The sequence below is a fragment of the Felis catus genome, chromosome E2, assembly GCF_018350175.1.
Source record: "Felis catus isolate Fca126 chromosome E2, F.catus_Fca126_mat1.0, whole genome shotgun sequence".
Taxonomy (NCBI): domain Eukaryota; kingdom Metazoa; phylum Chordata; class Mammalia; order Carnivora; family Felidae; genus Felis; species Felis catus.
Genome location: NC_058382.1, coordinates 4,087,560 through 4,101,814, shown reverse-complemented (window position 1 = coordinate 4,101,814; position 14,255 = coordinate 4,087,560). Strand labels below are relative to the sequence as shown.

Here is a 14,255-nt window from a genome sequence, read left to right as displayed (position 1 = left end):
TGGCTTGTAGACTGCCATCTTTTCCCTGTGTCTTCACATGGTCACGGTGTGAATGCACTTAATTCCACTAACTGTACACTTACAATGGCTGAAGAGGTAAATGTTATGTTATATGTATTTTTACCACAATTAAAAATAACTATTATTTCTGAAAAAGTCAGTGAAAGAATCTACTCCCGAAACCATTGTTGCACTATAATGCTAACTTGGATGTAAGTTAAAAAATAAATAAATTATTAAAAATTAAAAAAAAAAATTTAAGTCAGTGAAAGATTCTTTGAGTGGGAGATGCTGACCACCTAAAAAGAGGAAGAATAGTAATCACAACAGCCAAGGTATGAGAAGGACGTATTTAAAAATCAAAAAGGGGGCGCCTGGGTGGCTCAGTCGGTTAAGTGTCCGACTTCAGCTCAGGTCACGATCTCGTGGTCCACGAGTTCGAGCTCCGCGTCAGGCTCTGGGCTGATGGCTCAGAGCCTGGAGCCTGCTTCCGATTCTGTGCCTCCCTCTCTCTCTGCCCCTCCCCTGTTCATGCTCTGTCTCTCTCTGTCTCAAAAATAAATAAACATTAAAAAAAATTAAAAAAAAAAAATCAAAAAGCCATGAAGGCTTGGCATGAGTTGAGAAGAACACCTTTGCAATTGTTACAGAAAGGTAGTCCCGGAAAGAGAGCCAAGTCTGTGGTTTTAGTGTAGGACATTGAGGGGCTTTCCAGAGGATGGCTTTTATTATCTCTCAAAGGGGGCAGATCATAGGCTGAGAATGCATGGCTGGAGGCATAAAGGGTGTCAGAGATTGAAGAGGGTAAAAATATTGCACTTGTCACCACGGAAATGACAATGAGTTGACCAGGTGATAGCGGTGGGACTGTGGGCAATGCCCAGAGCACATGGAGTTGAGCCATCATCACGTATTCAGGGTGGAACCACTCTGCCCTGTAACTAGACTTTCTCCAGTAATGCTCACTTGCTTTAGAGACAAGCTCAGGAAAACAAAACAGAACCTGACAGGTGGGCTTTTTCTTCTCCAAGACTGGGGCCTTACAAAGACAGAAGAGTGTGAGGCAGGCAACATGGCAAGAGTATTATTGAAATGATGGACTGTGGAGTCGTATCCAAAGGAAAGAGAGGGTGTGCAGTTGGGGGTTCCTATCAAGTTAAGAAAAGGTGATGGTGGGGTTGCTGAGAAAGTAAGGTGGAAGGTGGTTGATGTCAGAGGGATGTGGGAAAGTGAGAATGTGGTTGGGGTGGAGGGCACCATCAACGTTGCAGCTCTTAGTGTCTCCCAGATGGTTTCTCGTCATGGAGCAAATAGAAACATGATATTTTTGCAGCTCACGGAGCTAATTAGATAAGCCTGCCACAAACAGAGCCATCCAGGCCACTCTGAGAGTCGAGGGAATCAATACCTCTAGTCCATCTATGACCTGTTCGTGGTACATCTGTGACTAGGAGGTCAGTAGATGACAAAAAGGTGATAAGGCCAGAGAACAGCCTGGGGGGCATGGCGGGGGGAGGGTGGGTAATTTACTTCAGGGAAGGTGAGAGAAGAAAGAATACTTAAAGAAGTGGCTTTGGGGAGCCTGGCTGGCTCAGTTGGAAGAGCATACAACTCTTTTTTTTTTTTTTAATGTTTATTTATTTTCGAGAGCGAGAGAGAGACAGAGCATGAGCAGGGGAGACACAGAGAAGAAAGGGAGACACATGTCCAAAGCAGGCTCCAGGCTCTAAGCTGTCAGCACAGAGCCCAATGTAGGGCTTGAACTCACAGACTGTGAGATCATGACCTGAGCTGAAGTCAGGCGCTTAACTGACTGAGCCACCCAGGCGCCCTTTTTTAACTTTTTTTTTTAATGTTTATTTACTTTTGAGAGAGAGAGAGAGACAGAGTGTGAACAGGGGAGAGTCAGAGACAGAGAGGAAGACACAGAATCCAAAGCAGGCTCCAGGCTCTGAGCTCTCAGCTCAGAGCCCAACGCGGGACTCGAACTCACAAGCCGTGAGATCTTGACCTGAGCCGAAGTTAGACGCTTAACTGATTGAGCCACCCAGGCGCCCCCAAGAGCATGCAACTCTTAATCTCAGGGTTGTGGGTTCAAGCCCCATGTTGGGCATTGTGCCTACTTAAGAGGAAGAGACAAGGAAAGAGAAGGAGAAGGAAACAGAATCCCAAGCAGGTTCAACGCTGTTAGCACAGAGTCAGACGTGGGGCTTGAACTCACGAACCGTGAGCTCATGACCTGAGCTGAAACCAAGAGTTGGACGCTTAACCAACTGAGCCACCCAGCTGCCCCTAAATCAAGGGTTTCTGAGGACTTGAGCAGGGAGGAGCTGGAGTAGGGTGGTGGTGACTGAGAGAGCCAGGATCTAAGATTCCCTCCTGTAGGGTCCTGGTCATGGGTTTCCATCATCTCAAGAAACCCCACCACCCTGGGGAAAACTGAGATCTGCGTCACGTTTGTCCCCATGTCCACAAGGCTCACTGCTAGAAAGACAGGACACCAGCAGGGCAACTCCAATTTCAGCTGGTCTCCTTGATGGATGAAATCAACCCAGCCCTTGGCATCTAGAATGACCCATCCATGTATCCAGGTGGGCCCTAAAACCAATGGTAAATGTCCTAATATCCTGAGAAGACAGGGGGCAGATATTTGAGACAGACCAAAGAGGAGAAGACACACACACACAGAAGACAAGGTGACATAAAAACAGGAGGTAGGGGTACCTGGGTGGCTCAGTCAGTTAAGCCGCCAACTCTTGGTTTCTGCTCAGGCTATGATGGTTCATGAGTTCGAGCCCCTCATCGGGCTCTGTGCTGATGGCACAGAGCCTGCTTGGGATTTTTTCTCCCTCCCTCTCTCTCTGCTCCTACCTCTCTGCTCCTTGCTCTCTACATCTCTCTCAAAATAAAGATATAAACATTAAAAAAAAACAGAGGGTAGATATTGGAGTGATGAGGCCACAGGACAAGGAAACCACAGTTCTAAGAAGCTGGAAGAGGCGAGGCACTCATTTTCCCTTAGAGCTTTCAGAGTGAGTGAGGCCCGCTGATGACTCAGTTTCAGACCAAGATCATCATTCAATACCCCATGGATTCCACCGTGGCCAACTGCATGTATGACATAATGGTGATAATGTGTAAAAAGTGGGAAGGAGAAGGTACATACACTGTATGTCTCATTAAGACACACACATGCCAAAGCATGGGAGATAAACCCCATGAAAACTGGGCAGCCTGTCACCTCAAGGAAGTTGCTGAGAATCCAGTAGTCTGAGGACAGTGGGAATATCCCATTTAGATGAAGTCACTGCATCTAGAGAAAAATCCCCATTGGAGGAGGGCATTTGTGCTCACATAGGAGGCACTCATAAATCTTTGTTGATGAATGAGTGAGTTTCCAATGGACGTATAGAAATATCTGTGTGATGTTGATATAACAAAGCCCCTTAAAAATCTTTGTAATTCCTGAGTGGTAGGAGATGAGAGGAGGATCTTTTTTATTCAATATAAACCCCTTTCAACCACACCTGAGTTTATGCTAATGAGATGAGTCTTGGTGAGCCCCCAGGTGGGTGGCTCAGGATGGGGGCTGGATGCCTGAGAAACCAATCCTGGGACTGGACAGTTGGAATTTTCAGCGACCATCCTATATTATGGAACTTCCATAAAATTCTTTTTTTTTTTTTAATTTTTTAATGTTTTTTTTTTTTTTTTTGAGAGAGACAGACAGAGTGTGAGTGGGGGAGGGGCAGAGAGAGCCGGAGACACAGAATCCAAAGCAGGCTCCAGGCTCTGAGTTGTCAGCACTTGGGGCTTGAACCCATGAACTGTGAGATCATGACGTGAGCTGATGTCAGACGCTTAACTGACTGAGACACCCGGGCACCCCTCTTTTTTTTTTTTAAGAGATGGGATTTTAGTTTTTATTTGTTATTTTTTAAGTTTATTTATTTATTTTGAAAGAGAGAGAGAGAGTGAATGTGAGCAGGGGAGGGGCAGAGAGAGAGAGAGAGAGAGAGAGAGAGAGAATCCCAAGCAGGCTCCGTGCTGTCAGAGCAGAGCCCAATGTGGGGCTCTGACTGATGAATGGTGAGATCATGACCTGAGCTGAAATCAAGAGTCAGACACTTAATTGACTAGGCCACCCAGGTGCCCGCTCCCCCCTAAAATTCCTCAACAACCGGTTTCTTAGCTTCCTGGTTGGTAAACACAACAGAGTATGGGAAGTGGCATGCCCGCCATATTTTGCCCTATGTGTCTCTCCTATTTGGCTGTCCTCGAGTTGTATCCTTTGTTTTTTGTTTTGTTTTGTTTTAAAGCTTATTTATTTATTTTAACAAATTAAATTTTTTTAATGTTTATTTATTTTTGAGACAGAGAGAGACAGAGCATGAACAGGGGAGGGGCAGAGAGAGAGGGAGACACAGAATCTGAAACAGGCTCCAGGCTCTGAGCTGTCAGCACAGAGCCTGACGCGGGGCTCGAACTCACGGACCATGAGATCATGACCTGAGCCGAAGTCTGACACTTAACCGACCAAGCCACCCAGGTGCCCCTAAAGCTTATTTATTTATTTTGAGAGAGAGAGGGCCCGTGTGTGCACGCAAGAGCCCATGCACAAGTGGGGGAGGGGCAGAGTGGGGGGTGGAGAGAGAATCCTAAGCAGGCTCCTTAATGTCAGCACAGAGCCCGATGCAGGGGCTCGATCCCACCCCAGGAACCTTGAGATTATGACCTGAGCCAAGATCAAGACCCAGACGCTTACCAACTGAGCCACCCAGGCTCCCCGAGATCCGTCCTTTGTAATAAATCAGTAATACTAAGTAAAGAGCTTTCTTGAGTTCTGTGAGCCATTGTAGCAAATTATGGGCCCCCAAAAAGGGGTCGTAGGAACCCTTGATTTATAGTCAGTTGGTCACAAGTATGGCATGCCTGGGACTTGGACTGGAATCGGAAGGGAGGCGGGTATGGGGGGGGTCTTGTGGGACTGAGCCAGTACCTGTGGGTTCTGTATTACTTCCAGGTCATGAGGTACCTGGAATCAAATGGAATTAATTCCTTGACCCCACAGGGGCACCTGGCTGGCTCAGTCGATAAAGTGTACAACTCATGAGTTCGAGTCACGTGCTGGGTGTAGAGATTACTTAAAGATAAAATCTTTAGGGGTGCCTGAGTGGCTCAGTCGGTTAAGCGTCTGACTTTTGCTCAGGTCATGATCTCCTGGTTCATAGGTTCGAGCCCTGCATGGGGATCTGTGCTGACATCTCAGAGCCTAAAGCCTGCTTTGCTTGTGTCTCCCTCTCTCTGCACCAACCCCCTCCGCTCGCATTCTGTCTCTCTCTCAAAAATAAATCAATATTTTTCTAATTAAAAAAAGATAAAATCTTTAAAACCAATCATTGGACACTTGGTTTCAGAAGGGTTAGAGATTGGTCATCGGTATGAAAAAAAAAAAACCCATATATTTGGTGTCAGATGCATCACGAGTGAAAAGCAGCACATAATCTGTATCCAGGTGAACTCTTCCCAAAAAACCTCTATTGCAGAGAAGGCTATTAAGCCATCTGGCAGATCAGATGACCTCACAGAGCTCAGCATCAGCCTCCCTGGTCCTGGCACAATGGAGTCATGAACAAAGTGGCCATGGAGGGCTAGGCATGGATGTGCCCCAGCAAAGCTCAGCCAGCTGTGGCACTGGTAACCCTCCCCCACCAACGTTGCACGCTTCCTAGGAAGACCACCCAAATACCTGGTGGCCTGAGAATCACCTTGGACTCCTTCCATCACGAATGGAACGATGACTTCTTCCTGCCTGGAATATTTAAATCCGGGTTGCTATTTGGTTGCCTTGCCTTATCCACTCCTGCCAACAGCCGCATCTATGTACCCGCTGAATGGCCCTATTCACCATCATGTTCACTGTCACACAATATTGCTTCTGATCAAGGAGCTCCGTTTATTAGGAAGTCGGTGGGTGGGTCCGTGCACCCCGTCACCCCTACCCAGCTAGCTTCACAGAACAGAGGTACGGCCTGTTTGGGGCTGGAATACAGCGCCAGGTTGGAGACAACATCCTCCAGGTGGAGGGGGGCTGTCCTACAGAATGGGTAAACACTCTGAACCAGGGGCGCCTCCATGATGCCAGATGACACACACCCAGGAGCCCTAAGGTATCACTTCTCAAGATCACACCCAGTGACTCATTCTTTAAACGTTGGCTTCCTCTTCCTGTCCGGCTGAACTCTGCTGTTTGGGGGAACTTTCTGTTTCCACCAGAGAGGACAACGTAGTGAATTGTGTGAGTAGAGGCCTCTCCTGAACTATTTGGGGGGGACCTCAGGAGCGCCACTGTGGGGTCAGGCAAAGATTGGGGCAGGGAGCAGGAAAGAGCTGCCTCTGCACCGGGGGCCAAGGAGGTGTGTGAGTGGAGCCTGGGGGCCACCCTGGAGGACCTCCAACTGGCACCGTGTCCTGCCTCCTTAGGCAGGGCCTGATGCCAGGCTCACAGAGACCCCTTCCCCTATGCAGACCACAGAAGGACAGAGAGGGTCTGTGCCTACCCCCTCCGCAGGGACACAAAGGCGGGCATGCAAGCTCCACATCCCTCCCCCACCATCCCATGCGCCCCCCCCCCCACTTCTGCCGCGCTCACGGCGTCCAGCGCACCCCCCCCCCGTCCCTCCCACCTCCGTAGGGCACGCAGCCTGCTAGACAGGGCTCCCGGACCCCTCCCGACCACCCCATCCGGTCGCGACTCGCGCGGGCTGGGTCTCAAAGCCTCCTTGGTTGTCCGCCTGGAAGGCACCCAGCGGCAGCAGCGCCCGGTTAGCTCGGAGTCGCGCACCAACCGCAGCCGCCACCCAGGCCCCGCCCAGAGGCAGCCGCGAGCAAGGCCGCGCCAGGGACGACTGCGGAGCGCGGTGAGTGAGCCGGGCCAGTAGGGAGGGTCCCAGGCGTCCCGGGCCCCGCCCCGCCCCTACCCCGGGCGGGCACCCCGACCTTCAGCTCCTCCTTGCTTCTGGACTCTGTGGCTCAGTTTCAGGGCCCCAGAGCCTCCCTGAGAAAGGACCCCGGGCCCCTTCCTTGCGCCGGGCCTCGGGCACACCAGCTCCTCGGACCCCTCCCTTCTTGCGGGAATCATGAATCGGACGCCCCCAGCAGCATCCCTCTCCCTCCCCGCTCCCCCAGCCCCCGGCCCGGTCCTCCTCGAGCTTCCCTGCCCCTCCCTCTCTCCGGGAGCCAGGAATGCAGGCCAAAAATATCTCTCAGCTCCAGACCTGGGAGGCTCGGCTTGCGAGCACATCTGAGCGGATGAAAACCCAGGAGTGTGAGCTTTGATTGTTTTTTGCGTCAGGAATCTGGGCCTCCAGCCTAGGCGTCGTTTGGAACCTGGGAGTCCCGTGCTCCGACTCCCACCGCCCGAGATCCAGACATTTTGCTGTCAACATCCCTTCCCCCCGCCCCCATCGACTGTGAGCTGGGACCCAGGAGTCCCGTCCACCAATGGGCGAGTCCCAGCGTAAATGAGGATTTGGGGACCCAGGAGTCGCCGACCTCAGCCCAGCTCTTAAAGCCTAAGGATCGGCTCTTTCAGGGACCCTGGCCCACAGACCCCATCAAACTGACAGGCCCGGTGCCCCCACCCACCGCGACCCAGATGTCCAAGATTGCATCCGGCCTGGAAGAGCCAGACTGCAGCAGGCGACGAGGGGAGGGGGCCGGAAGGGAAAGGGAGAATTGAGGGAGGTGATACCGGGGTGGGGACCTGGGCTGGGGGCTCCTTCCAAAACAGACGCCAAACAGACGGGTTGCCATGGCAACGGCCTTCCCGGGCCTCCCCTGGAGACTGCGCTAGGGCCGAGTCGGGGAGGGCAGCCCCCAGGAGCCCCCACACCGCCAGCTGTTGTATCTTCCTGTTTTGTCACCACGGCAACAGTGACCTCAGCCCTCCACCCCGCCCCCCCCCCCCCCCCGCACTGGCGGGGCCGGAGAGCCCAGGTCCTTTTTTCCCGGGGAGGGGCGTGGTCTTTTCTCGGCTCCGCCTCAGGGGCGGGCCTGGGATACCCCTGGCTCAGGGAGTCCCTTTCTCAGCGCTGGCCCCGCGCTCGCGCCGGGTCCCCGGCCCCGCCCCCGCCCCGGCCCCGCCCCCGCCCACCAACCCCACCCAGTTAGCAAACGCTTCCAGTCTGCAGCTGTCGCCTCTGTCTCAGCAGCAGCCGCCACAGCCCGAGAGGTGAGGCTGCGGGGACCCCCCCGGCGCGGACGCTGCGGTCAGGATTCCTGGGTGCAGAGGGAGGGAAGGGCTGGGGTTCCGAGTGTCTGAGTGTCCAGAAAGACTGGGTCATGGATCAGGACTCGGATTCTGGAGAGGACAGGGCTTCAGACCTGCACTCACATGTCATCTATCTGAGGGAGGAGGGGCTGGGGGCAGGACTCCTGGTCTGAGGGAGGAGGGGGCTGGGGGCCTGGACTTCTGGGTCTGAGGAAGGAGCGGCTGGGGGTCAGGACTCCAGGGTCTGAGGGAGGAGGGGGCTGAGGGTCTGGACTCCTGGGTCTGAGAGAGGAGGGGGCTGGGGTTCAGGACTTCTGGGTCTGAGAGAGGAGGGGGCTGGGGGTCTGGACTCCTGGGTCTGAGGGAGGAGGGGCCTGGGGCCTGGACACCTGGGTCCAAGGGAGGAGGGGCTGGGGGGTCTGGACTCCTGGGTCTGAGGGAGGAGGGGCTGGGGGCAGGACTCCTGGGTCTGAGGGAAGAGGAGCTGGGTGGGTCTGAGGGAGGAGGGGGCTGGGGGTCTGGACTCCTGGGTCTGAGGGAAGAGGGGCTGGGGGTCTGGACCCCTGGTCTGAGGGAGGAGGAGCTGAGGGGTCTGGACTCCAGGGTCTGAGGGAGGAGGGGCTGGGGGTCTGGACTCCTGGTCTGAGGGAGGAGGAGCTGAGGGGTCTGGACTCCTGGTCTGAGGGAGGAGGGGGCTGGGGGTCTGGACTCCTGGGTCTGAGGGAAGAGGGGCTGGGGGCAGGACTCCTGGGTCTGAGGGAGGAGGGGCTGAGGGCCTGGACTCCTGGGTCTGAGGGAGGAGGGGCTGGGGGTCTGAAATCCTGGGTCTGAGGAAGAGGGATGGGGACTCCTAAGTGCCCTGGTTGAAGGTGGCTAAAATCTAGCAAGAGGAGGTCCTCACGAGAGGAGGCGCTTGGAGCTGGGAGCTTGGGTTTGAGAAAGAGAGGGGTCTTCCCTGCTCCCCACCCCTCCATTCCGAAGACAGAATTCGAACTTCGGGCCAGACAGGCGGTGGGCTGAGGTCCAGCGCCGTGCTCGCAAAGGCGAAGACGAAGCTGGGAAGCTGATGTCCTAGTCTGGGAGAAGCCAAGGCTGAGGCCAGAGGCCTTGGGTTGCTGAGAGTGGAGGCTGGGGGTCAGGGACGCGATTCTGTGCGGGTGATGGGGTGTGGTGTTTGGCGTGGAGGTGGAGAAAGCGTGGGGCGTGGCCGGGGGAGTCCTAAACTGCGCCGAGAAGGCGAAGGGGTGTTTCCTCTCCCTCCGCCTGTCTTCGGAGATGCATTCCTGAGTTCTGACCTCAGGCGGCGGCTGGAGGCGCGGAGGGTGGAGAAGGACCCCCCCTCCCCTCCGGGTGGTCCCTGCACCACCCCCCTCCTTCCTTGGGGCACTTCTGGATTTGTGGCCCGCCCTGTTTCTCCTTCCCCGCTCGGGACCCGGTAGTACCCGCTTTCCAGGGCGCCCAAGCGCAGGCCAGCCCTGACTTCCTCCTAACGGGTTCTCGGAGGGCGTGGCGGGGAGCTGGAGGCGGCGGCCTCCCGCCTAGCACCTCCCAGGTGGCCCCGGAGGCCCAGCCCCCGCAGGGAGACCTGACTTCCGAGGGTCGGTGGGAGGTGTGGCTACTAATCTCTGGACTGGATTCCAACAGTGTGGTTTCCAGCTTCGAGGTTGGGGTGGGGTGGGGGGGTGGGGTTCCCCTAGGCAAACCCGGGGGTCTCTTCTTGGGGTCCAGGCTCCCAGTCCATGCTCTAGGGACCCAGGACTCACATTTTGGAGGCCCCAGAAATTCAGGCTTCGGGCCTCCCTTCCTGGGACCTGGAGTTTGGACTCGCGCCCCACCCCCCTCCCCGGAATCCACAAGTGGGGCGGCGATCCCGGAGGCCGGCGCGGGGCGGAGGTCCCAGCACCGCCCCCTGGTCCCCGGCACATTCCAGATGGCTGGGCTGACTTGAAGCCCTTATAAGGCACGGAGACGCTGCGCCTGGCCAGGCCGCCCGCCCCCGCAGCCACCGCCCAGGGCCCTCCCGCCGGCCGAGCCCGCGACTTTCTTGGGCTGGGGCGAGGTTAAGATCACTCACACCCACGCCGGCCCGCGCGCGGGGCGTGCACTTTCACCGGGTTCCTTCCACTTCGCTTCTGCAGTTTGGGGACTTGGGGACGGGGCAGGGGCGGGGCTTCCCTGGGGTCACCGCCGGGACCTCTCCCGGCCCGAGGCCAAATCCCCGCCCTGGCTGGGAGGGCGCCGAGGCTGCGGAGGCTGGCGGCGCGTTCTGGGCGAGCTGGTCGCCTGGGTCCCGGGAGGGGCGGAGCGGGGGCTGGGTTGGGCGCGGACTCTCCCTCCCTCCCTCCAGTGCTCTGACTGGCCTTTTCCAGGTGTCTGACCTAATCCACCTCCAGAGCCGGATCTTTCTGCGTCTGGGTCCTCCGCAAAGACTGCTGGTGAGTGGGAGCCGGGACGCCCCGTGTCTGAGGGAGGAGGGGCTGGGGGCCCGGCCTCCTTGGGTCTGAGGGCAGAGGGGGCTTCCCGCCCAGACTTTTGTGTCGGAGGGAGGAGCATCTGGGGGCCTGGACTCCTGGGTCCGAGAGAAGGACCTGGGAGCTTGGTTTCCAAGGAACGAGACCCAGACACCTGTGTACCCGAGGGAGAAGTGTGCCCAGGAGCTGGGCTTCTGTGCCCTCGGGGCCTCTCCTAGGGACAGTTAGTTAAGGTTAAAGCCTGTTCTACTGCCTGACCCTGGAAGGAGGAAGTTTTATTTCCCTGTGGCTGAGAGAGGCCTTCGGAACTTTGTAGGGTGGAAGCTGAGAGATTAGAGGTTTTAGGACCTGAGGGAGGATTTGGACACCTGGTCCCCAGTAGGCTGGACCCTCTCTATTCCTGAGGGTCTGTAGGACAAGGAGACAGAAGGTTCTGGAGGGACAGAAGAAGGAAGTGGATTTCCCAAACCACAGGTGTCTGGTGTGCCCAAGGCTGAGGGCCCAGAGTCCTGGGGTCTGAAGCTGTGTAACAGGACGTGAGAGGCCTGGAGGTTTCCGTGGAAGGGGCTGGGTCTCGGAGAGCCAAGCTTCTTGCGCGCCCTGGGGAATTTGGAGGTTGGACTCCACGTGCGGGAGGGGCCGAGGCAGGCGGAAGCTCGGCGTCCCTGGGTGAAGTACTCCACACCCAAATCCCAGGTGGGATTCAGACTGAGGGCCCAGACTCTTGATCTCCGAGGTGAGAGGGCGTGCGTGCTGTGGAGAGCTCAGGTCCAGTTCCAGAGACAGGTCGGGGGAGCAGAGGCTCTGATCACCTGTGATCACCTGTGATCACCTGTGAGTCCCAGAGAACGTTCTCACCCAGGGAGGCTGGAAATGCCTGCAGGGTGATAGAAGGAAGGTGGGCAGTGGAGCCCTGGGTACCCAGAGGGAGAAGGTGGAGCCCAATGAAGAGGTCAGAACCTCTTGTTCTGACGTGCGGTCGGGGAGGTTTTTGAGTGCCTGGGAGGCTGAGTCCCTGGGGGAAGGAGGGCAGTTTTGAGAGTCTGGGGTGGTTTCACGGAAGTTGGGTTGCAGAGAGAGGGAAGCAGAGACAGCGGCCCAGACTCCTGGGTTCTGCCACAGGACGTGGGAAACCCCAGTCAGGACGGAGGAGGGGGCTGGCACTTGGGTGACCAACTCAGCCCCTTAGGCCTGCCGCGTCTCCCCCCTCCACCAGCTTGAGTCCTTTGTCCCCAGGGGTGGAAGGGCTGAGGGCCTGGGTTCCCACATCTGGAACCTTCTTAGGACTCTTCCTTTGCCCTCTTCCCAGCCATGCCGGTGACCGTGACCCGCACGACCGTCACCACCACCATGTCGTCCTCCTCAGGCCTGGGCTCCCCAACCATCGTGGGGTCCCCTAGGGCGCTGACCCAGCCCCTGGGCCTCCTCCGCCTGCTGCAGCTGGTGTCCACCTGCGTGGCCTTCTCACTGGTGGCCAGTGTGGGTGCTTGGACGGGGTCCATGGGTAACTGGTCCATGTTCACGTGGTGCTTCTGCTTCTCCGTGACCCTCATCATCCTCATAGTCGAGTTGGGCGGGCTCCAGGCCCGCTTCCCCCTGTCCTGGCGAAACTTCCCCATCACCTACGCCTGCTACGCCGCCCTCTTCTGCCTGTCGGCCTCCATCATCTACCCCACCACCTACGTCCAGTTCTTGTCTCACGGCCGCTCCCGGGACCACGCCATCGCCGCCACCGCCTTCTCCTGCATCGCCTGCGTGGCTTATGCCACCGAAGTGGCCTGGACCCGGGCCCGGCCCGGGGAGATCACCGGATACATGGCCACCGTGCCAGGCCTGCTCAAGGTGCTGGAGACCTTCGTGGCCTGTGTCATCTTTGCCTTCATCAGCAGCCCGTACCTGTACCAGCACCAGCCGGCGCTGGAGTGGTGCGTGGCCGTGTACTCGATCTGCTTCATCCTGGCGGCCGTGGCCATCCTGCTGAACCTGGGTGACTGCACCAACGTGCTGCCCATCTCCTTCCCCAGCTTCCTGTCCGGGCTGGCCCTGCTGTCGGTCCTCCTGTATGCCACTGCCCTGGTTCTCTGGCCGCTCTACCAGTTCGACGAGAAGTACGGCGGCCAACCGCGGCGCTCAAGGGATGTGAACTGCGGCAACAAGCACACCTTCTACGTGTGCACCTGGGACCGCCGGCTGGCCGTGGCCATCCTGACGGCCATCAACCTGCTGGCTTACGTGGCTGACCTCGTGTACTCGGCCCGCCTGGTTTTTGTTCGGGTGTGAGGCTCCGGCCGGGGGCTCTTGACTCCCCCCTTGTGCCCGGGTTCTCATTTCCTCTTCCGGGCTCCCTCTCTTCCACCTTTCTCCTGTCCTTCCCAATTCCCCTTGCTCTTTTCCGTTTCTTTCGCTTCTGGGCTCCTCTCTCCTTCCCTTCCTGTTTTGTTTGGTTGCCCGTATCCTGTTTGGCCCATTTGCCCTTCTGTTTTCAGGGTCTTCTTTTCCGACCTGTTCTGCCTCTCCCGACTCTTTTCTGGTCCTCTCATTTTCTCATCTGCCTGTGTCTTAGCCACCCCTTCCCGTTTTCTTTCTTCCAATTTCCTTGGGAGCTCCAAGACTTCTTTCTTCTCTACCCCCACCTCCAAAGGTGCTGAGCTCCACCTGTTCCCACACCTCTCTCTGCAGCTGTTAATACCCCTGGCCTCCCCGAGGGGCCTCATTGCCAAAGCATGCCTGCCCGCCCTGGCTGTGCCTTGTTGGTGTGTACGTGTGTGTTTGGGGGGGGGGGAGGGTAGCTAGGGATTGGGCTCCCTTTCTCCCAGGGGAGGGGGGTGTACCATACAGGTCCCCTTTAAGTTAAAGAAAAAAAAATCTCTGGAGGCCAAAGATTTTCCAATGGGTATGACGCTTAACCCACAGACAGACCCCGGGTCCCTGGGTCCTGCTCGGCACCCAGCCTCGCCTGAGACTGCCTCCAGAATTTTTGCCAGGCTTACTAAGAATCCACTGCCTAGAGGCCATCTTAAAGGAAGTCAAGGGTGAACGTTTTCCAGCCCGACTGCTCTCTGCGTTATCGAAAACCCGTCCGAAGTATTTGTGAGGGGCAGCGATGTGGCCCTCCAGCCTTAGTGTTAAAAATAGCCCGTCCTGCCTTTGCTGGGAGAAAAAAAATGGCCACTGCCTGCCTTAACGGCAATGCTAGCCTGGGTTTGTTTTTTTTCTTTTCCGCTTCCTGGTTATGGGGGCAAAACTTACACTGAGTGGCCCTATTCTAAAAGGGGAAGTTGCTTTTCAATTTCTTTTTCTTGAGGGGGGGGCGGGGTTGCTGTTGCCTTAGAGGGATTGCATTACTTGGAGTGTGGTGCACACACACATACACACACACACAGGTGTGTTTCTGTGTGTTAGTCGCTTCCTGTAGCTGCTTCCTTGCTTCTCTGGGACTCACATGCATAACGTCATATATATAAATGTATAAATATATATTTTATTTTTTTTTTAATTCCCTGGAGCTTCTG

The 14,255-nt window shown here is 56.3% G+C and overlaps 1 protein-coding gene across 5 annotated transcripts; it reads left to right on the top strand.

The window, feature by feature from the left end:
- Window positions 1–6,191: 6,191 nt before the first annotated feature.
- MYADM (myeloid associated differentiation marker) lies at window positions 6,192–14,220 on the top strand. 5 transcript variants are annotated; one of them, XM_006940895.5, is made up of 4 exons: window positions 6,192–6,298; window positions 6,802–6,920; window positions 10,642–10,707; window positions 12,053–14,220. In XM_006940895.5, the coding sequence occupies exon 4, from the start codon at window positions 12,055–12,057 to the stop codon at window positions 13,021–13,023; it is 969 nt and encodes a 322-aa protein (XP_006940957.1). In that variant the 5' UTR covers window positions 6,192–6,298; window positions 6,802–6,920; window positions 10,642–10,707; window positions 12,053–12,054; the 3' UTR covers window positions 13,024–14,220. The 5 variants fall into 5 exon arrangements, with proteins under 5 accessions (XP_006940957.1, XP_044901890.1, XP_003997497.1 ...); XM_045045955.1 differs by lacking the exon at window positions 6,192–6,298 and having other exon boundaries at window positions 6,737–6,920; XM_003997448.6 differs by lacking the exons at window positions 6,192–6,298; window positions 6,802–6,920 and adding an exon at window positions 8,139–8,233.
- The last annotated feature ends 35 nt before the right edge of the window (window positions 14,221–14,255 follow it).

Excerpts from the sequence above, each read along its gene's own strand:
- MYADM (XM_006940895.5), top strand. The coding sequence starts at position 12,055 with ATGCCGGTGACCGTGACCCGCACGACCGTCACCACCACCATGTCGTCC.